Source organism: Cyanistes caeruleus, chromosome 2 (assembly GCF_971803275.1).
Source record: "Cyanistes caeruleus chromosome 2, bCyaCae1.hap1.1, whole genome shotgun sequence".
Lineage (NCBI taxonomy): Eukaryota > Metazoa > Chordata > Aves > Passeriformes > Paridae > Cyanistes > Cyanistes caeruleus.
Genome location: NC_141702.1, coordinates 113644451 through 113668719, shown reverse-complemented (window position 1 = coordinate 113668719; position 24269 = coordinate 113644451). Strand labels below are relative to the sequence as shown.

At 40.3% G+C, this 24269-nt stretch overlaps 1 protein-coding gene across 8 annotated transcripts in view; it reads left to right on the top strand.

Moving 5' to 3' along the window:
• The window catches only part of PCSK2 (proprotein convertase subtilisin/kexin type 2), a 172404-nt gene that overhangs the window by 73628 nt on the left and 74507 nt on the right, over positions 1–24269 (top strand). For 3 of the 8 annotated variants that reach the window (XM_086879279.1, XM_086879275.1, XM_086879277.1), the window contains one exon: positions 16607–16711. Coding sequence is in view for 3 of the 8 variants with exons in the window: in XM_086879275.1 (XP_086735401.1) it covers positions 16607–16711 (105 nt within the window). In the remaining 5 variants the exon portion in view is untranslated. Of the gene's footprint in view, positions 1–508; positions 1240–7041; positions 7227–9446; positions 9482–10959; positions 11062–14396; positions 14561–16133; positions 16347–16606; positions 16712–24269 lie in introns of those variants that run through there. The other 5 variants (XM_086879278.1, XM_086879276.1, XM_086879280.1 and 2 more) reach the window with 5 other exon arrangements.

Here is a 24269-nt window from a genome sequence, read left to right as displayed (position 1 = left end):
CCCAGGATGCCTCAGCCCCATTAGGAGACATACAGCTTCTTCATGGAGATCAGCCTTGTGAGGAGAGGGCTGCAGGGAGGTCCCTCGGCTGTGCAGGAGGAGGGAATACCTGCTTTCCAGGACACGGGTGTCTCTAGGAATGAAGCCCAGCAGAGCCACGTTATGTGTGGGTGTGCTCGTGGTGTGGGGCAGCAGGTGGCTGCAGTGGGTCCTGTACTCAGCACATGCTGTCTCAAGTTTTCTGGGTTATACTATTCCGATCCCTGAAAAGCTAGGAAGCTCGCCAGCCTTCCTCCCCAGCTGTAAGAGGAAATAGCACCCAGCTTTCTGCAAGGCAGTAATTTCAGGCAAGAGGAAAAGTTGGTGGGGTTTGACACTTTCCTGGATGTGTTGGAGGATAATTCGTGAGAAGTTGATAGCAATCTCTGTCCTTAATGGGGTTTGGGTGGTGGTAATTGTCCGCTAATAGAAGCTCGTGCCATTTATCCAGCGGCTCCTCAGTAGTGCTGAGGAATCTCCTCTGTGTTTTGCTATCATCAGGCTTGTCTAGCAGCCTACAGTCTGCAGACTCAGCTTTCATGGCGATATCGACAGTGCAGGAGGCTGAACGTGGCCGTGTGTAGAGACACACAGAGCTGTTAGTGGGAAACTCTCGAGGGAAACTACTGTGTGTAGATATGCTGTCCAATGAAATATTCAAAAAATACTAGCACACCCCCCCCCCCCCCAAATTACATTACAAAGAGAAGTGATCTTTTAGATGCTTCAATGACACATGCTGTTTGGATGATATATTGAGTTATTTACTTAAAACAAATCCAGTTAACTTTGCCCGTATTGGAGAACAGCCATGGTCTGCAAATAATCACCTTTATTTCAGTGCAGGGACTTTCCCAGTAGGAACACAAGAGCAGATTTCTCTTTTTTAATTGTGTGTGAATTTAAGATGTGTATGAGAAAGATTTCTTTATGCCTGTTAGGGTATCACAGATCTCTTTTAACATGACTTTATGGGAGCTGTTTTTTAAATTATGTATTTTGAGTGCACATGTTTTCTTCCCCACTAACAAGCAATCTTTGAGCAAGTGCATATTACGTTTACTTAACAGCAGATTTCTGTAGAAATGCATGAGAAAGCATTGACTTTAAGATTAATATTATGGACTGCATGATGCGATTTCTAATGGATTCTTTGGCTATGCTTCCTACCATCGTTCTGAAACCACTACAAGACGCCAGGTAGGCTAAATGTGTGCTTTAAATTCAGTGCTTGATGAATTGATTAAGAAGGGCTTGGTGCTTACATAAACAGGTGCTTTTGTTTATGTCTAGGATTCTAATGTGTCAAAAACAGTAGTCAGTTTTTCTTTAATCTTCCCTGAATGAATCCTAGATACATCTTTGTAATGCTGGTTGTGCTCTTTGATTTTTATTTTTAATATTTGCAATTTTTCAATCTATTTTTACCCGCTAAAATTGATTCTTTGTATTTCTGGTGAAACAGATGCTGTGATAAAACATACTTTTTTTCTTATAATGGTTGATCTTACCATCTTTGAGCATTCAGGAGTTGAGAGAATGCCCCCCTAATATTGTAAGAACTGCAAAAAGAGCAAGTTTTTGGTTTCAATTACGGTTTTTCCCCCCATTTGATTTATTTGCCTCCTGGCATGGCTGTCACCAGAATACATTTCTTAATGCAGACTGAAAAAAGCTGCTTTCTGACCTTGCCTTGCAATTCTCAATTAATTCCTAACAAGGAGAGTTGGAAGATGCATTTAGAAAGGTCTTCTATTTGGAGATCAGAGTTTAGGCATCTCTTTCCATTTCATCAACAACAGCAAGACTGAGACAATCTACAAAATGCCACCGTAACTAAAAGGCTAAATATTCTGCTTCTAGTGGCATTGAGGTGAAGGGTTTTAAACAATTAGCATTCAGTGGCCTTGTATTGTAAAATAAGAACCATAGATTTGAAAACATGGAGAATTTTATGTTTAGGTTGCCTAAAGCTGGTCTGTGTTTTCCTTGATGTATCACCTGATCCCTTAACCCTCTAAATTTTGCAAAACTCAGTCTACCTCTCACAGCTGTGTCTTCTTTGCATCCTGTTTTTAGCTCAGGAGGCTGCTGGTTGAGGACCAGGCTTTGTGGAACCAACCAGTAATTTCTCGATGAAACACTGTGAACATTCAGGTTTTCTTGGCTGTTTTTTTTTTTTTTTTCCTTTACATTACATAAATACAGACTTATCAGAAGCAAATCTTAGCAGATAAAGAAGCTATATTTCTTACAGCAACCCACTTCCCTGCATTTGGGCAGGAAGCCTATGAGGTGGGAGTTGATGTGGTGTAGAAGGCAGACCAAGAGGAAGAATAATGAGTTTGCAGCCTTGGGAACGCTTTGCTGGGGTTTCTGTCAGGGATCCTGAACATTTCATCCCAGGATGCACATGCTAAAACCTCAAAATGCCCCTGCCCCGTGCAGATCAACCTCTAAATCTGGAAAATAGGTGTTTGCCTTGCTATTTATTTATTTATTAATTATACTTTGTGTTCTGCCTTGGATGCATAAGCGGCTCCAGGAGCAAACACTGGCTAACTTGGAGCAAACAAAAAAATCCCCGTTGCTTAAATGTAATCAATTATGCAAATGAAAGCTGTAAATTAACAAGAAGATTTGTAAATCGCAGGCTCAAGCACATCCCCAAGCCAGCTCTTTCTCTACCAGAGACTCAGACTGTTGGCTGGTGGTGAGTGCTCTTTTTGAGCTATAAAATAATCACCTTGTCATATTTTACACTTGTTTGAGTGTAAAACCATAAGGTCAGTCTCCCCTACTGTCGATCCCCACTGTAATTATTTCATTACTGTTTTGAGTATGTGGTGTAGTTGTTTCTTGGCAAAACATGCAGATTAAACCTTACCTTTAGAGATTTTTTGTTTTCTTCCTGAACTACAGCTCAGTAAACAGAGAGGTATGGGATTCTGGCTGTTTATGAAGCTGCCTGCATTTATAATTTTATTTATTCCATATTGTTTGGACCCATCTGTGATATAGAATGTGTGGTAGACACCTAGAAACAGCATCACAAGTGCAATTCTTTTTTCACCTGTTTATTTTTGATGCTGCAGCCCAATGGGGAATGGGAAGTTATTGGTTTTCATTTACATTATATTTAATTTTGCCAGTGTCAGGGAGAAAACATCTAAGAAGTGGATGGTCCCAGCATACCAGGACTGAATGTGCTGTGTACTAGCCTATCTCCTGTCAGCTAGCCCACAGTGCCTGTGAGTCTGGGCTCTCCTTCCTTCTGCCCAGAGAGCTTTCTTGAAGATGACTCTTTCAGACTATTCCTGGGCTCTACAACGTACAGATGGATGAATTGCCTCTGTGTGTTTGACCTTTGGGATCCCATATGCTGTAGCTCTGTCTGTGATCCTACTTAAAGCTCTCTTTCCTCTAGGTAGGCTTTCCAGATGCTGAAAGCAGTTTGAGGCCATTATTGAGAGGGAATGTGGACATCTGTAGCTGTTAACGTACCCAGAGTTGAATCTGTCCCTGACCTTCCTCTGCAGAGCTGTGCAGCTAAAGGATAGCTGCTTATTGCAAGAGTGCCCTGCTTTGAAGGCTTGGGTTTTTGCATCAGGCCAGATGGACAGATCCCACTGTCATGCCCAACCAGGCCCAGATAACCATAGGGTACTGCAAATGAGGGAGGGCAGTTTGTTTGTAGTGTGGGAGTTCAAATCCAGATTGAAGTCCTAGACCAAAAGGAATTATCAATTCACTCCCAGTTGGAAATGCTTCCTTCTGAGATCCTGTGGCATTTGTTTATTAGCAGGCAATTGGTCCCAGAGACTGACTCTGCTGCTTGGCTCCTTCAGAAAGGGACAAAGGTGTTTGATTTTGTGTTATCTTTTTGAAAATCCAACTGTTGTGTGAAGGTGAAAGATAGCCTTCTGTCTTCTTCACAAAACATGACAGGTGACAAGATACAAGACCCAACCAACTCTTAGGAAAACTTTTACTGTTCTAACTATACTGATGTGGTTACAGTGGAGAAACAAACCCAGTGGCAGTGCTGTTACTATCAGTGTAGGAGTACTGACATGTTTAACTCATTCCAAGTCAGAACAATATTAGTAGAAATTGAATTTCTGCTGGAGCTTTTAACAGTAAGGCCATGTTGATTTCAAAAAAGCAAACAAACAAAAGTAACAACAACATAAGAGCTTCTAGACTACCTGGAATATAATTACTGCTTAGTGTAGCTAAATAGAAGTTTGTGACTCTTAACCTCATCCATCTATGAATTGTTCAGTTAAAATTGATACATGCAACTCAAGTTTCAAATGCTTGTAATAAAGCAGTTATAAAGTAGTTGCCAAAATGTAGGTAGAATTTATCTGGTGGGTAGTTTCCATTAGTAAATTCTGAGAAATGTCCATGTTCGTGGAAAATTCTGTGAGCTGGAAATCATGCCAAATTGTTAAAATGAATGATAAAGTCTGCCAGTTCTTATTAAAATATTATAGCTTGGAAACCCTTTTGTGCAGTTCCAGTCCACAGAGTGGGTGGCTACTTTGTGAGCAAATTCAGTGCTGCAAATAGATGTAAAATTTAGCTCTGTCCTGCAATGTTATTGCAGTCATCAGAACCCCTGTTTTTGTTTTGTTTTGTTATTTTTTCTTTCAACTTTTTCTGATAATTAAATGGGTCAGGTCTCTACAGGATGCTGCTGCATGGTGGCTATAAATACTGCAGTGAGCAGCCCAACACTTCCATCCATCCATGCCTCTGGCGGGAGGAAGCTGAACTGCTCAAGTATTTGTCAAAGTCTAGTGTGTTGCTGTTGTAAATCAAGGCGAGCTCTGCATTTAACTCTCATAAGTTCATTGGAAAAGCAAACCCTGTGCTACTGAAATGAAGATTTAATTTCAGCTCAGCAGGCTCAGGCCCTGTTTTGTGACAGAAAGCACCGTCCCAGAGAGAGCTGAATTCTCTGTGTACTGTGTGAAGTTCTGTGTGGCTGTGACACACCGTTTATCATGCGGTGTGAAATACAGTTTGGTCACAGATTTATGACAGTAGCCCAGCAGTGTAACTCAGCTGCACTGGCTGTGTTCAGCAAGGACTTAAAAAAGAAATAATGAGCTTGGCCACTCTCTCCGTTTATACACTGTGATTATAAATAAATAAATTGGATAGTGATAGCTCTTTGACAAGGAGTGGACTGGGATGTTGTCCTGTATTACTTACCTTCTCAAACAAAACTTCTGTGGAAATATTACATTAACTACTTTGTCCACAGAATGCAAATGGAAATAGTGACCTCAGTGTTTACATCAAACCTGTTGGCAAATGTGTCCCAGATACTCATGACTGAACTAGATTATTTGCTTACCAGATGAATTAAATGGTAATATGTCAGAGCGGCTTTCTCCAAAGAACAAATCTGTGAAAACCTGAAACCCAGCAAATATATATTTAACTATTATTAAGTAGAGAAATTTGCTGTTTCAGATGATTGTTGGATACCAAACTAGAACCAAAGAGGTAAATATTCTCCTTATATGGGTAGTAAAAGAGGTGTAATACAGCCTCTCCTTTCCTGATGACAGAGGATCCTTCTTTCTACCTATTCATTCTTTATGAAAAGCCAGTGAAACGGAGGAATGTGATTCTGAAATCTACTCTGTGGGTGAGTACTGTCTCTGTCACCCACTGTGCAACACCAAGTGCAGCAAAAGCTTCTTTTTAAGGCTTTTAGCTGCAGCCAAGATATGGTGAATTAGCTATAACCAAGACTGTTGGATTCCCATCAGTCCCAAGGGGACTTCATGCTTCCCTGTATTGATTAATTTTAGAACTGTGTTTCAACTGAATTTAGCTATTTAGAAGTTATTTTGAGCCAGTTGTAAAGTGGAACTGTTAGTTCAGAATTTGGGTGAAGTAGCAAAAACCAGAACTGGAACACATTTGAAGATTGGAAGAATTGGCTGCTAACATTGATGGAATGATGGTCCTGGATTACATCATCATCTTTACAGCATTTCCATCTTTTGATTTTTATATTGCCATTAAAATCCCCAAATTTCGCAGGCAAAGGTACTTTTCATCTCTTAACGGTAAAACCATTCAATTTCTCCTACAATGAAGATATAGTTCAGAATAGAGCCATGTCAGAAAAGTAAGTGGATTTTTTTTCTCTTTCTTTTGTTAGAGATTAAAACACTCTGTATGATTCTGTAAAATCCCTTTTTTCCCCCTTCTAACTGAACATGTATTATTCATGTTAAATATATTGTACCTTGCTAGAGAAACCAGATTTGCAGGCTCTAAAGGCTGAAACGCTGAGTGATTAATTAAAACTCTACATTTTCCTTGCTTGATTAATGCCACAGGAGCAAGATAACATACAAGCACATACTGGACTGAAAACAATTTCTGCCAGCAATAAACTTCCATCATTTATTAATTGGCAGTAAAAGACTTATTTCACAGATGCCTGACAGGTCAGTGAGGGAGGTCCTGGGAGGAAGGGTAAGAGGTAGTGTTGCTGTTTGCCTTCCTTTCTCATCATTATTGCTAGGTTTAAGTCATCCTTTTTCTTTTGTCTACCACAGAGCTCTTGACCCCACTCAGAGCCGTTGCTCCTTGTTATGAAGTGACCATTATGCTGTTGTGTCAAGAGCCAACAGGAGCTCTCTGCAGGTTGTGGTGGTGTGAGTAAAGGATTTGCCTCTGACCTGATCTTGTACTAATGAGGATCAACATTTGTGACTTCTCTGAGCAGAATCAAGAAACTTTACAAAAATAAGGAGAATGACAGTGTTCCAAAGTGTTCTCTTTTCCTTGGCTCTGCTGAAAATGTTTTTCTTTAAGCTTCCTTCTCCTGCTTTTCACAAGCCTACTACCTTATGTTAAAAAAGAAAAAAAAAAGAAGAAACAGTGTGACCCTCCTGTCATTTAATGTCACAGTTTTGTTTCTAATTGTTACCCATCGGCTTCTCTAATAAAGCACATGTTTTTCTCAAGGAACTGACTGCTTCTCTGGCAGCTGGAAGACTTTTTCAGCGTGGTGTAATAACAGAAACCTCTCTGTGAAGCACTTTCTGTCTATCAGCTTTTGCTTGGCAGCCTAGCATTAAACAGACACGGAGTAAAAAGGAAAGAGTAAAGGTTTTGAATTGCAAGAAAGGTCAGATCTTCTTAAAGTGCCGGTAAGAGCTAGCATCTTGCATTAGAGTAACTTTTGTGCCTTCTTGAGTAGCTCTTGTCAGTAACCAACTCATTTTGCTCTGACTTGCTCTTATAGCTCTGCTTCATTCAAGCTTGAGCTCCTCACTGTGTTTTTAGATGCTGCATGAGCTGAGCACGTGCACACATATTTATGTAGCCACTTTATGTGACCATAGACTTAAAAATAATCCTGAAGTGCCCTACTGAAAATCAGGATCTCAGTGTTTAGCAGTGTCTTGCCCCTTCTTCATCTGGGAGGTTTAACTATGGGTAATTTGTGCCTGGGGCACACTGCATCTTAATGTTGTTTTTTAAATAGCAAACTTTAGCTCATGGCTTTTATTTCTGTGTTTCTGGAGCTGAAGTGGCAGCAGGCTCCTGTGTGCCAGTCAGCCTGTTTGGTTACACGCTTAAAAGGAGAGATGGGCTGTAAATCAGGAGTGAGGCAAAGTGGCCTTTTGTGAGCAGTGCTAATAGCTGTCAGCAATATTGATCTGTCTCAGAAGTATACCGTGGCCATTTAAATTTGCAGGCTCTAACTGAAGCAAAATATTTTTTAAGAGTTTTCTCTAAGGAAGATGTACTGATAGAAGAGAATTCCATCTTATATTGCTTAAATATATTACAACATTTAACAAATATTTGTTGCTAAAGGGGTGCCTGATTGCACACAGATATATTACATGTGTAGATATTCCCATTAATATATGTTTGCAGTGGCACTTGGCATTTTACAGTTAAGAGTTTCATATCACAGTCTGTAGTGCTATGCAAACATTAATTAAATTGATCCTATCAATAAATAAAATAACTAAACTAAGAGTATGCCATTTTACATGGGAGGCAACTGAAACAAGAATATTACAGCTCTAATTGCTTAAGATTCTCCTAATATAAGAAGATACTGAAACTCATGTCTTTGGAGATTTAGTTCTGGTTCTGTCCTAGAGCAGAGTTGCTACCATGTGAAGCAAGAGCAGGGGGAAATAGCAAAGGAAATGGTCATGGGTTGAATGATTTTGGAAAGAAGATTGTTTGAGGTGTGAAAACTTTTACAGAATATTGACATCTTGAGAGATGCTTTGAAAACACAGCAGAACATGAAAAAAGTGACAGGATACCCTGAGGAGCTCCACTGCTCCACGCAGGAGACAGGCACTTAGAGCCAAAATTTTATTCACCTCTGTTAACAGAATGTAGAACTGGCAAAGCCAATTCTGGATTACCATCCTTTTCCCCTCCTTTATTCTTACAGCACTGACTGCCTCAGGCTAAATGAGTTATGGTTAATTAACCGGGTCAAGTACTGACCAACTGTCTCTAAAGAATGTCTGGAGTCTGATTTCTACTTGTCTTCTTTTCTCATTTTTGTTTGTTTTGAGGGGGAGGATATGTTTATTCTCTTTATTTTTGGTCCTTTGTTATTGTCTTGTTTTATTTTTAGGGGGTGGTGGTATTTGTTTTGTTTTAATGGGATGGTAAAATTCTCCCAATTTGTGTAAAAAATAATTTTGTGTTACACATACCTGCTTTAAGAAAATGTAATTGATTCCCCTTCTGGTGAAATCATATTTACTTAATTATTCTAAATGATGTGGATGTTTATCTGTTGTTTGTGTGGTTGTTATGGAGTTGTGTAACTGAATGATTAGAGAGGTTGTCTTCTTTTCCCAGTGGTTGATTGTTGCTTCTAAAAATGACAACACAATTGGTAGATTCTCCCAGTGATTTTTTTTGGTGCTGAACTCCAGAATGTCTTCTGGTGCCCAGGGCTTGACTGAGGTGCTCTTCTTGCACACACACACACAAACACACACAATATTTATGTAAGAGGGCATAATGATGATTGCTCAGCCTTCACTTCAGCCTCTCAGCCAAACAATAATAATCACCTACTCCAGGTAATGACAGTCTGGATTAACTCAGTCCAATTTGAGGGCTGGTTGTATAAGCAGCAGCATTCTCCTTGAAATCTGGGAAGCATGCTGCTTTCAACAGGGCATCTGGTAGAATTGATAATGGTGTTTACAGTTACTGGGGAGTAATGGATAAAACTCTCTAAACTGCACAGATCCATTCCCATAAACTAGAATAACCATTTTTAAAGCGTCAAATGGCTTCTCCAATTCACTGATAAAACTGTCAGTAAATCCAGAGTAATGTCACTGATGACTTGTCTGGCTTTATGTGCTTGCATTTCAGGTGCTCTTCAGTGACAGGCTTAGCAGTGATACAGGTACAGTAAAACCTTACACCTGTGTGATTCATTCAATTGCAGATCAAATTCCAAATACCACAAACTTGTAACCAAACCAATGGGGCAGTGTTTTGTAGGTGCTTGGAAGCACTGGGTGGGGTAATGTAGCAACAAAAGTGATGGGAAATTGACACTAGCCATTTAGTATCAGAATTGATCTTCCTGAGCAGCAGTGCTTCTCTTACAGACTGCAGAGTGAAAGAGCTCCTGGGGCTCAGCTCAGCTTGTATTTTAACATGGCCACCTCAGATAAGTGAGGTGAATCATGCCTTAAAAGAGCCTCTTTTTCTTCTGCCATGAATTGTACAGGGCATTCAGATGAATTCCACGTGGAAATACTGGACATGTAAGTGTGATAGCAATCCACAGCTGGTTCAGTTTCTTTCATTTACTTCCAGGTTTTTATTAAACACCTCATGTCCAGCTGTTGAGGAGACTGTTTAACCTTGTTCTTGCAGCATGCAAGAGGGACTAGGCAGAAGGCTTTGTTTTATCCTTTTGGATAAAATAAAATCCAGAGGGATATATTCTACAAAGTCTTTGGACGTTGCTTTTGACTTTACACTGTTTCTAGAGGAAAATATATTTTGCTGTGGGGGTGAGGAAACCTCTCAGAAGCCATTGGAAACTACTTCCTCTGGCTTGAGAAGATGTAATAGAACTTTTTAAGCAGGGTTGCTGTGTTCTTACAGGATAACCACTATTCTAAATAACAGTAACAGGTGGCCTTGTTATCATGTTAATATTTCTGATATTTGTTTAAAGTATTGTTTGTTAAATAATAAATACAAATATACCATTTATTTACAATATTACAATTGACTTTTATATCTCTTTACTTAGTCTTGGTCCCTTCTTATACCACCTGTAGCTGATTCCTTTAAGAGCTGGTTGGATGTTTATGTGAAACAGACAACACATGAAAATGTCTAAGTCAGGCATTTATGAATTAATTTGTAAGAAAATGTTTCACTTTGTGCTGATGAATTGATTTCACAAGGATGATCTGATGATGTTTTAATATGAAATGTACCTTTTGGAAGTGTTGAAGCTATGACTAGAACACCTCCACCTGCCAGATTAGCCAAGAGAAGCAGATTAGACTTTAGTGGAGGCAGGTGGCAAAGACACAGGTACAGTGAGAACTGAGCCAGGAAGACTGAATCATAGCACTTAGACCTGGACCTGACCGTGCCAGCGTTTGGGGCTGTTTGGAGCTTGTGCAGAGCCCTGGCTCCACCTGAGATCCTTATTTTGAGCCTTCACAGTAATTATATCACATAAAGGAGGAAATGTCAAATCCTTGCCAGGGGCCATGGGGACACAGTAGACTGGATTTCATGTTGGGTGATCTCTGGTGCAGCTTTAGTCCTCTGTGCTATTTCACATTTCTCTACCAATGTTTGAATTAATCCTTTCATGTTTGTGCTTTGTTCTGTGTCATTTCCGTGCCCGAGGCTGCCTGTGTTTCTAGCTGGCTCCTCTCTTACATGGCCCTTGTCTCTAAAGTGAGTGAGTGCTTTTGACTTCAGACTTGGCTCCCATCTGTGTATTTAAAGGTAAAATGATTTCTAATGCTAATTGGGGTGAGGTAAAATTAAAGAGCTTAAAAATTCATATTGAATATTTATAAGCATCCTCAGTGCATTTGGTGAAACTGGGATGAAAAGGTTTCTAATTTCTGCTGTGAGGTACTTTTGTGCTTCACTTACAATGGTAACTGAAGGTGTGAGGCCTGTAGGGCCTGTGAAGGCTCCAAATACATTTATTTGTACTGGATTTGGGTCATATTTTCTGATGGTGTAATTACTGAGCAGTAATGGGATGAAAGAGCTCACCTGTGCCAATTTATGGTTCCTTGTGAAAGTCAGGAGTCATGCTTGAGCAGTGCTTAGGCTCTGTGGGGAGAGATGTTTTGTGTCATACTTCTTAAAAAAGAAAAAAATTAAATTATTATTCGGGGGATGGCTGTATTTCTTTTCCTTTAGCCCCAGTGTTTGTTTGAACTCCCACATCCATGGCCACATATCCATACTAAGGCAGGCAAGGAGCTCTGGGGAGGGTCTTTGTCAGCCTGGCTGAATGAGGGATTTCTGTGAATCCCATTCACTGACAGATCCATTTATGCTGATTTTAGTGACCAGGAAAGGCAGTAACTTGCTATAAATTGCCCTTTGCTTGTATTTATAAATGATTTTGCTCAAAATAAAGTTGTTGCAGACTGTTGTCCCAATTAGTAACTTGGGAGAGGAACCTTAACAAAAGATTAAAGTAAACCAGTTTTAGAATATTACAGTACTGGTGAGAAATAATTGGAAATGATGCACAAAAGCCAGCCATGTGCTGTAGGGATTCTGCATTATGTGAAACAGTGTGAAAGGCAATATGGGAAGGCTGGGCAGAAATAGTTCCCATTAAAACAAGAAAGGGCAATCCAGGTTGTTCTTAAGCTTTTTGTGGGCACCATAATATATGTAGAGCTCTGTACTGAGCCAGTAAAACATGATGTTAAAGATAAGGAGCCAGTAAAATTTATATTAAAGATAAGCCTTGGAACCAATGTTCTTTATTTTTGCATTGTATATTACCTCTTAAAACCAGTGACAGGCTGTGAATGCTGGACCTCTCCCTGAGAACCAGATAAAGTATTGATGCCACTGGCTTCTTTATTTGATATTGTTATTTTCTGAAGAATTTATTGCTGCTTCATAATACCTTTGCTAGATGGGCTTTTCTGGTCAGGAGATGCTGATGCTTGTTTTCAGTGTTAGTTCTGCCCAAGGTGGTCTCAGTTGCTGCAGTTTTAGAATGAGGAACAGTGTCTGATTTTAGTCTTTCTGTGGCTTTTCTTTAAACTTCTGCACTGCTTTGCAGTTGATATTGATTTCCTTTGTTTTGTGACGGGCAGAACTGCAACTGGTGTCACTGTGCATATTGTTCAAGGCAAGAAAGAAGGGCAGCTTGATTTTCTCTGTCAAGTAGACAAGGTAGGATGGGAGCCATCAGCTCTGAGGGAACTGTGTGTGCTGCCCCATCCTAGATCAGGTGTCTCTGAGGAACAGACTACTTTATTACCTGATTTTTCTTTCTCAGAGCAGTTGAGGGCTCAGCAGTGGACTATCTTTTGCTCCCTTTCAATGCTGGGGAATGCCTGGGCCTGACAGGGGAAAATTGTAGTGTTTACATCCCTTCTTCCCAGCAGTGGCATCTAGGGCAGCTCAGAGTCACTCCCTTTCCTTTCTGGGGAGAGACTGTAAGGAGGAGAATGCAGAAAGTTGGAGAGCCACGAATTTAACTTACTTATTTTTATTTCAGTAATAATTACACTTCAACTTCGGTGGTTCAGCAGAAGTCTGAGAAGCAGCTAAGATATCTCAGTTGAATTGGTGCTAAAACTCTGGGTAATATGAAACTTTTCCTGCTTCTTTCTATACCAAATGGTACATGCTAGCTGTTTTCATAGAATCATGGATTGTTAAGGTTGGAAAAGACCCTAAGATCATCAAGTCTATTTTATTTTCAGTTAAGCCTCTTCCATTGAAAGTCTTTCCTGAATTTAATTGATCACTGAATTTTTAAAAGTTATTTTCTGGTCCACATCCTTCAGAAAAAGGGTTAAACATGTTTCATCTTTGCTTCAGAAAGTATTATTTAAAACCAAAAGGAGGCTGCAAATATGAAGAAAAGGAGGAGACAGGTGGATATAAAATGTTTTGCTCTACTTGCTGTTTTGTATTTGTGATTCTGGCTTTGCTTGTATGTATTTTTCACCAGTACTTTTATACAAATATTGCAAGTAATGAAGTGCTTAAAATTCCTGAGATTATGAAAGTCGTGCCTTGTAACGGACAATATTTATACATCAAGGCAGTAAGTAGGCCCATTTCTTATCCTAAATAATCCCCCTCACTTGAATGTTAAAGTGCTTTCCAGTAATTAGTTATCTTAATTGCTAATTTTTTTTGAGGGCAGGAAGCTTTGCTTTTGTCTTGCAAAAAGAACCTGAGCCACCTGGCTGAGTGCATTATTGTTCCATGGTACATGCTGAGCCTGCTGCTGCCAGAATAGGAATTTTAGTCCATAAAAATTCCAGCCTTACCACTTCAATGTTACAGAGCAGATACTGCTGATAACATTTTGGAGTCCTTAACAGATCTGTTTTCATTTCACTTCATTATTTGCACTGTTCATTTCACTATTTGCTCCTTTGCTGTAGCTCCAAATCAAAAGAGCCTTCCTGGAGTGGCTGATAGTGGGAATGCAAATCCTGCTGTGAGCTACCTGTGCTCTCCATTTGGTTGCAGCCAAGAAGTTACTGGCCTGGTAGCAGGAGTCCCTCAGAATTGGAAGTTTCAGTCATTTTTTTTAATGGTATTCACAGATCTCAGTGCAAAATCCTCATCAAAGCTTGACATTTTAGGCCCTTTCCCTGGTGTCTGATTTCTCCCACACGTATGTTCATTGATTTCGAGGATTTACTGCATAGTTTGGGTTCTTCCTGAAAATTGCTTGGTTTCTGCTAATAATTGTTCACAACCCACAGTGCTGGATCACAAAATCTTTCAGGTATTGCTTCATTGAGCTGCCTTCCTGGGTGTCCCCCTCTAGGTTTAACTGATCCTGCATGAAAAAAACATCTGAACCGTAAAATATCCGAGTTCCTCGAAGATTATTGGGATAATACTGTGGAAAGAGTGGAATAATCTTGGTCAATCTTATTTGTGACCTTGTCCATAAATCTGGTCATTGTTGTATTAACCATAATTTCTTATGGTCAAACTTGAATACACCAGCTTTAAGAGGTTACTGTATACAATGCTGTTTCATGCTAAGAGGTACTAGAAACTAACCTTATATGTAAAATAAACAGCAAATATCTGTTATATATTTCCAGACATCTTCAAAATTGCTTAGACTAATCCTTAGTGGAAGAACATCAAGATCAATATTTGACTGGATTTGATTTCAATGGTTGATACTGAAATAAAAGGAAGAAAAGCAAGCCTGATTTCACAGAGAGAATTTGAAGTTTAATTGGGCCACAGACAGCAAAGGATGGTAATGGATAGCACACCAGGATGGATTTCAAGCTGTAACTAATCTGCCTATTTAGATTTTTTTTCCCCCTGCATGTTTTTGAGGCATAGAATAATGTATGCCATGTGGGGGAAGACCCTTTTCCTGGAGAGCCAGATCTATTACTAAACTCTGGATTATGTAAATACCTGATCACCCTGTTGATAAAGATGTCAGATACAGGTTTAAATGTGCATCTGCTTTTTAAAACAATTACCTAAACCCAGGCAGAATTTGAGCTTTCAGAGCTCTGACTCAGGATATATACAAAGTGAAGGAGATTTTTGTGGCCTCTACTGTGAGCTTTCATAGCCTTCTTTCTCCTTCTACTTCAGCTGTTGTATTTTTCACAGGTGTATGAAACTGAAGTTAAATATCCTGATTATTCGCCCAGAAAAGTTCTCCAGTCAGCCATGCAGATCAGCTCCAGGGAACCATAATGATTTTGATGAACTCTCTTTAACCTTTTATAAATACTTTAAAAGAGGTCTTTTTATCAGAACAGAATAATTTTGATTTATTTTTTTTTAAGTTACTTCACATTTATGTATCCTACAGAATGGAACTTTAACGTGAAAATTAAATGCTTTCATTTCAGTGATAGTAAATGTTTCAATTAACATTAAAAGTTACTTTAAAGAAAAAGAAAACCCAAACTTGAATACTCATTTTTGGAATGACCAGATTTTAAACTTTGAGAATTTGCTATGTTCTATTTCCACACTGCTTCCCATGTATAGTAAAATATGTTTGTGGAAGTGATAGATTGACTGAAATTGGACATAATTTCATGGAACATAATTTATATTTGTGCACTGCATATACCTGTATACAGGAACAGAATCTGTTTTATGGCAGCATGATGCTTCTACCTGTATTCAGCTCAGGTTTTCTTAACATTGTTTCTATCTAGACATCAGCCTTGGTATTTCAGTAAAGAACTTTGAACTCCTGCTAAGATGTTTATGTTGTCATGAAGTATACATAATAAAAAGTAGAGGAACAGGCTGTCATAGCTGTTCTAGAATATCTCTTTTAAAAAGGTGTTTTACATGCAGTGTAGTTGAACCTTTGAAGTTGAAATATTCACAGCATTAATGTTCCCAACCATTTTTTTTCAACTTTTGCAAGAACAAGCTTAGTTTAAAAATGTGCAGTTACTTGCTTAGATTTAAATGTTCAACTGGAATGTCACTATTAAGTTCAAACTGGGAAAGAAGGGATCATTTGAGCTTGAGGTGGAGCTTCAATCAGGTGCTGGAAGTGGGATGCTCTTCTCCTAACATTGTCTTTTAGCCTTTTAAAAGATAATTGTCTAGTAGCCTTCCAGATGCTCTCTGCCAGTCCTGAGGAGAAAAATGCATTTAATAATGGGAAGCCTTCCAGAGGTGTTTGCTTGCTCCTTAAATGTCTTGAACATTAAAGGTGCAGAACACTGTTCCCACCTGAACACTGAGCTGCATGTTTTCTTAATATGCTTTGTATGTTCCATTTTGGGGTGCACAGAAGAAATTCCAAGTATCTTATGTTTCTGAAAGTGGAAATCTCTCTGCTTCCTGCCTTCCATCTTATGGTGTCAGTTTGGGTATGTTACAGAAGCTTAGCAAAGCATTTATGTAAGGCCCTCTTAGTGAGGGATGCTCTCTGGAGTTTCAAATCTTTTGTAATTAATCTTGTTCTTTTATTCTGTCTTTTTCAGGAAATAGGGAATGCTTCCTCTTGTGATTTGGGGTGCCCATCAGAAATAGTGGCACTGTTGACCTTAAATGTAAGGTGGAAAGAGTACCAAGTGTATACAAGTGAAGTTATGCACTGTAAGCCTGTAGCAAACAACTTTAATGCTCCTGGGTGAACTTTTCAAAAATAACTTAGGAGTGGCATTCTCAAGAGTGATTTGGGCTCTTTGGTATAACTCCTCACAAATCTTGTAGATTCCTGAATCACTTCACAAGTAAAAGTTTATTTTTTTAACCTTATTTACAGCCAATAGCTTCATGATTTTTTTTTTTTTCCCTCTCTCTTCCTCAGCTCCCTTTTTTAGAATCTGGATACTTTTTTTATCACAATGGTCTTGCTAAAGCCAGGAGAAGACGCAGCCTTCAACACAAGCTTCATCTGGAAAAGGACTCCAGGGTAAGTGTTTCATCATTATGTTCAGCTGTTATGTTGTCTTTGTGACACAGACAATTTTTTTGAGATCAGGGTGATGATCAAATCTGTGGCTATGATTATGGGGTTCTTTCCCCCCATGTTTCAAACTTGGTGGCTTCTGTATGCACACACTTCCCAAACAGCCTCAGCTTTTATTTTTATTTCACTGTTAGTCATACATTCTCTGAGGTCTATCTTCTCTCCACTAAGACTCAGTGATGCCATCATCTCCAGGACATCTCTGTGCACTCTGTAATGTGGGAAGAAACCATCTGAGGTACATCTCCTGTTTGTCCACTCTGTGAATCCTGCTACCCATGGGTTATTCAGCCCTGAATTGTGGTATGGATGGCAGCACTTTCTCAGCAATCACCACAGATGCCCTTCTTCTCAGGGAATAGTATAAACACCAGTTACTAGAGGAGTGTCAAACTTGAGTAGTTCTTTCAGAGGCTCTTGATTGCAGTCTACAAATGGTGTGCTCAGTTTCCAGAAGCATAAACCTTTCAAACAGGGAAAAAAGGCCCCTTTTGTGGAAGGCTATGAGCTGGCACTGACAAATTATTTTTCCTTATATGCAGACTTTTTGCACCAGCTTAATACTGGGCTGAAGTTGGACCAGGTAGCACAAAAAATGTATTTACTGCCCAAAGAAGGTAGGTTGGCCTGAGGAATGGTATCATGACAGCAAATAGGTTATTTTTTAATCCTTCAGTAAGATTTCAATTCACTGCACTGTAAAGAGAGGGAAGCAATTTTATTCCAGACAGAATGCGATTGCTGGATTTGTGTTATTGGAACACCCATGACAGTGAAACACTTGAGCAGGAAGAAGAGGAAAATAGGTTAAATAAGATCATAATTGCTGTTGTGACACCAGAGCAAACAAGGACTGATGAATTCCCAGCTTAATTTTCCTGCTTCTGCAGAAATTTCAAGTGATTCCAGGCCCAGGTTGAGCTAGGATGCCTGTGGCTGGTCACTTCTGCAGTTGAGAGCCTTGTGAGGGAACCACACAGGTTCCAGGTGCTGCCTGCCCCATTACTCTGTCCTAAGATGCTGATAGCTCTAGGGCACCTCTTTCTGGTCCCCTTCTCTAAAGGGAAACCAGATACAGGTGAAGGGTTACAAGGCAGAGATATCCAACCTGCCTTGAACAGAAATTCAGAGGCTTCTGCTGTTTTGTTTACTAAGCAGGGATCAGAGAGTAAATTTCTGGGGAAAATCTAAAATTAGTAGGTACTAAACCAAATGTCCTGAGATGTTTTTTCTGTCTGTGAACCACCCAATCTTGTAAAGTCATTTATGAGAAAATGCATGAGAAAATTTAAAAGAAAAAGCACACAATTAAGTCAGAATGTTGGAAAGTAGTGGCTGGGTACAGTCATTCCATATGATCTTTGAAAATAAATATTTCTATAAGTCTCTGAAAATTTTACAAATACCTGTGATATTTGTATGAAACCACCAGTTCTCACTGCAGTCTGATATTACATGTCTGAGCACTCCTGAACTAATTCCAGACTGGCTCTTGCACTGATACCTCTAGACTAAGTGTCTGCACTGCTGTTAAGAACAGCTTAAGTGAATCTACCTTCTCGTTCAGAGATGTTCCCTTTTGTAGTCATCTGATATTTGCAGTTTCTATACTCTCAATTTGCTTCTGTCACATGCAGTGAAATCTCATTTTTCCTCATAATCTTCACCTCATCCTGGTAGTGCATACCAATGGCTCCCTCCTTTGATTTCAGGGAATAAAGCTGTGTTTAAATAACTGAGAGTATTTCCCACGTGAGGAAAAGAATGACCCTGGGTGAATTCTGACTTCATGGTTTGCACTGGAAAATGGAAGGGGGATGAAGCAGTGTTTCATTTCCACATGTAACATGGCATTTTCTCATCTAGCCTGTCCTGTTGAATAGTTCTTGAGCTCTTATGATCCTGTATAGGTCAGTTACTCTATTTAATACAGTTTGAGAGCAATTAAAATCATTATTTTTATCTCCCTTCTTCTTTCTATGTGAAGTTTCTTTTCTATGTGGAGCCATAAAAATTCCTGTCATTTTGTGTATAAATGGAAACATGAGTTGTGTTGACAGTACTTAATTTCAAACTCTAAAAGTAATTTCTAAATGTAATGGCAGCTTTCTAGACCATTTATGATCAATTTTACTTAGCAACAAATGTCAGCACTGTCATGGTTAATATGTTAATGCATGAAGCCAAGAATAAAATGTTCCTGATTTCAGGCTAGCCAGGAAGAAAAGCCTTCAACCACCGGGCTATAAAAATCTCTCAGGAGCTGTTATAGTAAATGCTGTTTCAAAAAGTGGCTTGGCCCTACCCAAATGTGAGAAAGTGGGCTGCACTTACTCTGTATACTTCTCACTTTTAAGGATGTTACAATACCTAGCTAATTTTAGTTACTAGCTGAAAAGCAGCTCAGATGTTAACTCAATTAATTAATGTTTTTTAATCAAGTAAGTCCCTTGAGGATCCATGTCAGTTTTTCAGAAGTCTAAGATAGATGACACAGCACTATGCAAACAGGTTACTGCATCATTTCCATGATCTCCATGTCTTTTAAAATGCTCAAAAATGCTTTGTTGTGCAAAATTTACTTGTATGTTTGAACTAAAATAATTTGGATCTATGCTAAAAACATTACAGCAGCTAAGTGATAAACATAGTGTGCTGTCCCATGGAAGTGTTCAAGAAAAAAAGTGCAGGTGCATGAGGCACCGTGGCTTTTGCTGTCAGTACTGTCCTGTCAGACATCCTTTCTGTCAAGGTGGCAAATTCCACAGTGAGCTGAACTGCTTCAAATGGAGACTGTTTTGTTATTTAAATTACATTATCCGAGGTATGGAGAACCTTCCAGGAGAGGTTTGCTTTGACTCCTCTGTGTCAGTTGCAAATTTCTGTGATTTCCAGGTGTGCTTCTGCTCTTTTAGCTTATATACCCTTGGTGCCAAATGAATTGTGGGGAGGGATTCCCTTTACCACTTTCACATCTTTAAGCTGGAATTCTTAATGGGCTAAGACAGAGCAGCAACATTTCCAGCATTCTTCATGTGAAATTGCATTTTTGTGTGCCTTTATCTGTTTATAGCAGAAATGTCTCAGACTGAAAGGTCAGCCATTAGGCTTTTTTGACCTGGAAGACTTCATTTAAGGGGCTGCAGACAGGAAAGTAGCCCTTGCCATGACCCATGGACACAGAAAGCTGTGAGGAGCCACAGTAGTATGGGACCAGGCATCAGTGTAAATGTGAAGAGAGAATAAGTGAGACAGGCTGGAGCAAAAGCCCAGTCAATGAGAAGGTTGAGGGATCTGGGTTTGGAGGAGCCCAGGAGCTGAGTGAGACATGGAGGAGCCTGTGTTGGCTGGAGAGACTGGAGTCAAGGTATCCACAGTGACATCAAAATGTGCAGCTGCCTAAAGTGCACATCACAGTCTCAGAGCAATGGGAGCCTTCCCTGTGAGCAAGGGGAAATACAGCTTCTGTAAGAGCAAACTTTGCTTTTAATGATGAGGACCAGTGGTATGTGGTTGCCCTGGAAAAGAGAATCAGAAATATGGAGATAGTTCATATTGCCTTGTTTGTTAGTAAGGTAGAGGCAGGATGGGAAATGGAGTCCTCTCCTGCTCCACCACAGCTAAAAGAAAACAAAGCCATGGGATTTGATTCTGTCATGGGCTGATGCTGGCTGGATGCCAGATGCCTGCCAATTCACTCTGTCACTCCCCAGTGTGACAGGGGAGAGAAAAACATAATGGCAGGTTCATGTGTTGAGATAAGGACTGGGGGAGATCACTCATCAAACATCATGGGCAAAACAGGCTGTAGAGGTATGAATTAAATTTATTACACCAGCAAAATCAGAGCAGGATTATGAAAAATGAACCCTTAGAAACCCCTCCCTCCTTCCCAGCTCTACCTCCTAGTCCAGTGGCACAGGGTCAGAGGGAATGGGGTTATGGTCAGTTCATCATCTGTGCTTTCTTCCATTGCTCAGGGAGAGGAGTTGTTCCCCTGTGTCACTGTGGGGCCACCACAGGAGACAGTTCTCCACAACCTTCCGGTGTGAGTCCATCCCATGGGCAGCATCCTCTCAAAACGGCTGCAGCGGGGTCACACTTCCATGGGGTGCAGTCCTTCAAGGCCAGGCTGCTCCAGCCTGGGCTCCTCTGTCCATGGGTCTCCTCCATGGCTGTGGGTGGATCTCTGCATCCCCATGGATCCCCAGGGGCTGTGGGTGGATCTCTGCATCCCCATGGATCTCCACAGGTTGTGGGTGGATCTCTGCATCCCCATGGATCCCCAGGGGCTGTGGGTGGATCTCTGCATCCCCATGGATCTCCATGGGCTGTGAGTGGATCTCTGCATCCCCTGTGGATCTCCACAGGTTGTGGGTGGATCTCTGCATCTCCTGTGGATCTCCATGGGCTGCAGGGCACAGCTGCCTCTCCATGGTCATCACCACAGGCTGCAGAGGAATCCCAGCTCTGGTGCCTGGAGCACCTCCTGCCCCTCCTTCTCCACTGACCTTGGTGTTTGCAGAGCTGTTCCTCTCACATATTGTCTCCCCACTCTCCTCTGGCTATCACAACTGCACAATAACTTTTTGTTTTTTCCTTTCTTCTTAAATGTGTTATCACAGAGGTGTCCCCACCACTTGGAATTGTCCCAGGTTTGCCAGTGGCAAGTGTATCTCTGGAGCTGCCAGGGCTTGTCTCTGCCAGACATGGTGGAAGCTTCTAGCAGCTTCTCACAGAAGCCCCCCCTGCAGCCCCATTGCTACTAAAACCAATACAGCTTTATTGTTATTTTCAAAGCTGACTTACCTTCTGTTCTCCAGTATTATAAATACAGCTGTGGCCTCAGCTGTATTGTTATGTAAACATTTTGAAAAGTTGCAACATAAAGGGAAAGAAAAATGCATGGTTATTTTGTTACCTTTCTGACCAATACTTCTGTATTCTTCGCTGTTGGTGGATATTTTCTGTTAGTAAATAGTCTTCCACTGAAGGAGAAGGGTTGAAACATAGTTTGTTCTCTCGAAGATTATTTTGGTTTTTTTCAACTTTTAGATAAAACCATTTTCCTCCCACACAGTCTCTTGTCAGACAGCTGCCAAGATTAATCCTGCTCAGGAAAGAAGCTATAATATTCAGAGAAGAGCTAAGTCCCATTACTGATATCTCTATGCTAGTGGATCTGTGTTGCTATTGGGAGAATAAATATGTATGTGTGGAGGGAGGAAAGGTTAAATGAAAATCTTCCACTGAGAGTGAGTTTGGCACTTAGATGATGACTTCTTTGCAAAGAAACATCCCAGTGATGGCAGTTGTTACATTTCAGAAAGGGATTTGGAAGGGAGACTTGGCTGTGCTGATGCAGGCGTCTGAGGAGGGTGGATGCAGAGCTTCTTCCAGGAGCAGGTAACCAGGTTCCCATGGTTAACAGTACTCCTAAACTGCTTGTCTCATGGGACAAGGAGAAGAAGGGGGCTGTAAGTGCAGGGAATCCAAGTCTTTAATTAAATACATCAAAATCTTTCATATATTTCCTCGCCTGAGATCCTTTACGTGTCCCCTTAGTGTGACTGGCTTATTTGATTGGAGCCTTGCAACCTCTGAAGGCAGAAGTGCCCTCTGCCCCCTCAGGCAGGGGTTGTCCAGTGCTGCCAGAGCTTAATATTTCATCCATGGCTCACCTTTAACAGGGAAAAAGAGGGATGGATGGCAGCTTGAGAAGAAGCACAGCAGCCTTTAGCAATAGCAGAGCAATATAGGTCAATCTTCAGGGCCTTTTCCAGCAGCATTAGTTACAGGTTTGAGCTGGGCTAAAGGTGGAACCTTTTGTCTTACTCTCTTAGGTGTCAGCCCTTTGCAAAAACTAAAATCTTCCTGATAAGATCAAGAAAACCCAGTTTTCCTCAGTTCACCCTAGTTCTCCAGCCAGTGTGGAGTGTAGTGATCTGGGGATGCAAGGGCTAGGAGCCATGGGAGCTTTCCTTTGTTCAGACCTTTGTATTTGCTGTGGAGGTCTAACTTGTTTCTTCAGCTTTCTGTTACTAGAGGCAAATAATATTATGTCCCTGGAGCAAAGCAATAAGAGCAGTGGGGTTTTTTAAATTGCAATTTTTGTCATTTTTCTTCCTGCTCCATGTCCCACATCTTGATTTCTCAGATATTCCTGACCTGAGCTAGTGACTTAGGTTGCCTGCAAAGTTTCTGTTAAAAGCTTGGAAGGTATCCCAAGATGCTTCCTCCATCTGAGAAGAAAGCTGGTTTGCTCCTGAAAGAAAAAGGGGCAGCAGGAGAAGAAAGAGCCATCACTTGACCCATTCCCCGTTGTAATCCTGCTGTTTCTCTCTACTGTGGGTAGAGGGAAAAAACCTGCACTGTTTTTGTGCAGCTTACCCAGTGATCCCAGATTCATACAAAATTTTCAAATTCTGTGGAGCTAATCATTGTATAAATAAATGTAATGCCCAAGACTTTCCATCCCCTCTCAAATCTTAGATGGAGACTTCAGGTTCATCACCCAGTTCTCTGCCAGGTGGGGAGGTCTGTGTGTGGTACGACAGAAAGATGGGAGAATGGCAGGACAAAAAGCCCTTCATGTTTTTGTCTCTTTTATGTAAATACATGCTGCAGATGGTGGAGGCTGACAGACTTCCCAGTGAAATCTATTTAGCATTTTGCTGTAATATCTGTTGTCATGGCACTGGCATTCTGTTAGGATTATGTTCAGGAGAAGTTTGGAGCTGCCATAATTTTATAAGAGTACAGGGCAGCATTATACCTGCATTGGTGTTATCTTTTTGATATGAAATGGAATGTTAGGTAGTAAAAGCTCTGCTTAAGTATCTGTAATACATATTGAACAGCCAAGGAAAACTCATGAGAGGAAATGTCTTCTTTCCAATGCTGAAAAAAACCCCAAACCAACCTCAAACCTACACAGTATTCATTGAAGCTGCACTGCAAACATGTACTGAAGAGATTTTTGTCTCAGTCATCCTGATGAAATGAAGCATGTTGTGCACAAAGCAGGCAGTGACTTCCATGAATGGATCCTTGGGTTATCATTACTGGCTTAAGTTATTTTACTTTTTATCCAGTGTGTTTGAGGAAGAGTTTCCAACAGTCTGTACCAGTTCACAGAGGGAGGCCTCTTCTGGTACTTGTTACCTTTTTCAGGTTGATACCATCTTGAACTGTATTTATTTTGTTTTCTCACACAGCTCAGGGCTGGTTTTGAAGTTCTTGTGTTTCTAATTCATTATGAAGCCAACTGGCCAGCATTTAAAGAAAAAAATGACAATTTTTTTGATGGAGCTTTAGTCACCTTTATGTCATCTGGTAATTGATCTTGTATGTGTCTTATTGCTGAGTAGATTTAATGCTTAAATGGTCATTTTTCTTTTATGATAATTGGACCCTTTGCAGATGTTGGTGGATGGTTATTGAAATATAGAGGTTTATGAGTGTCATTATCTGAAAACACAAGAAGAAAAAAGCAGCAGAG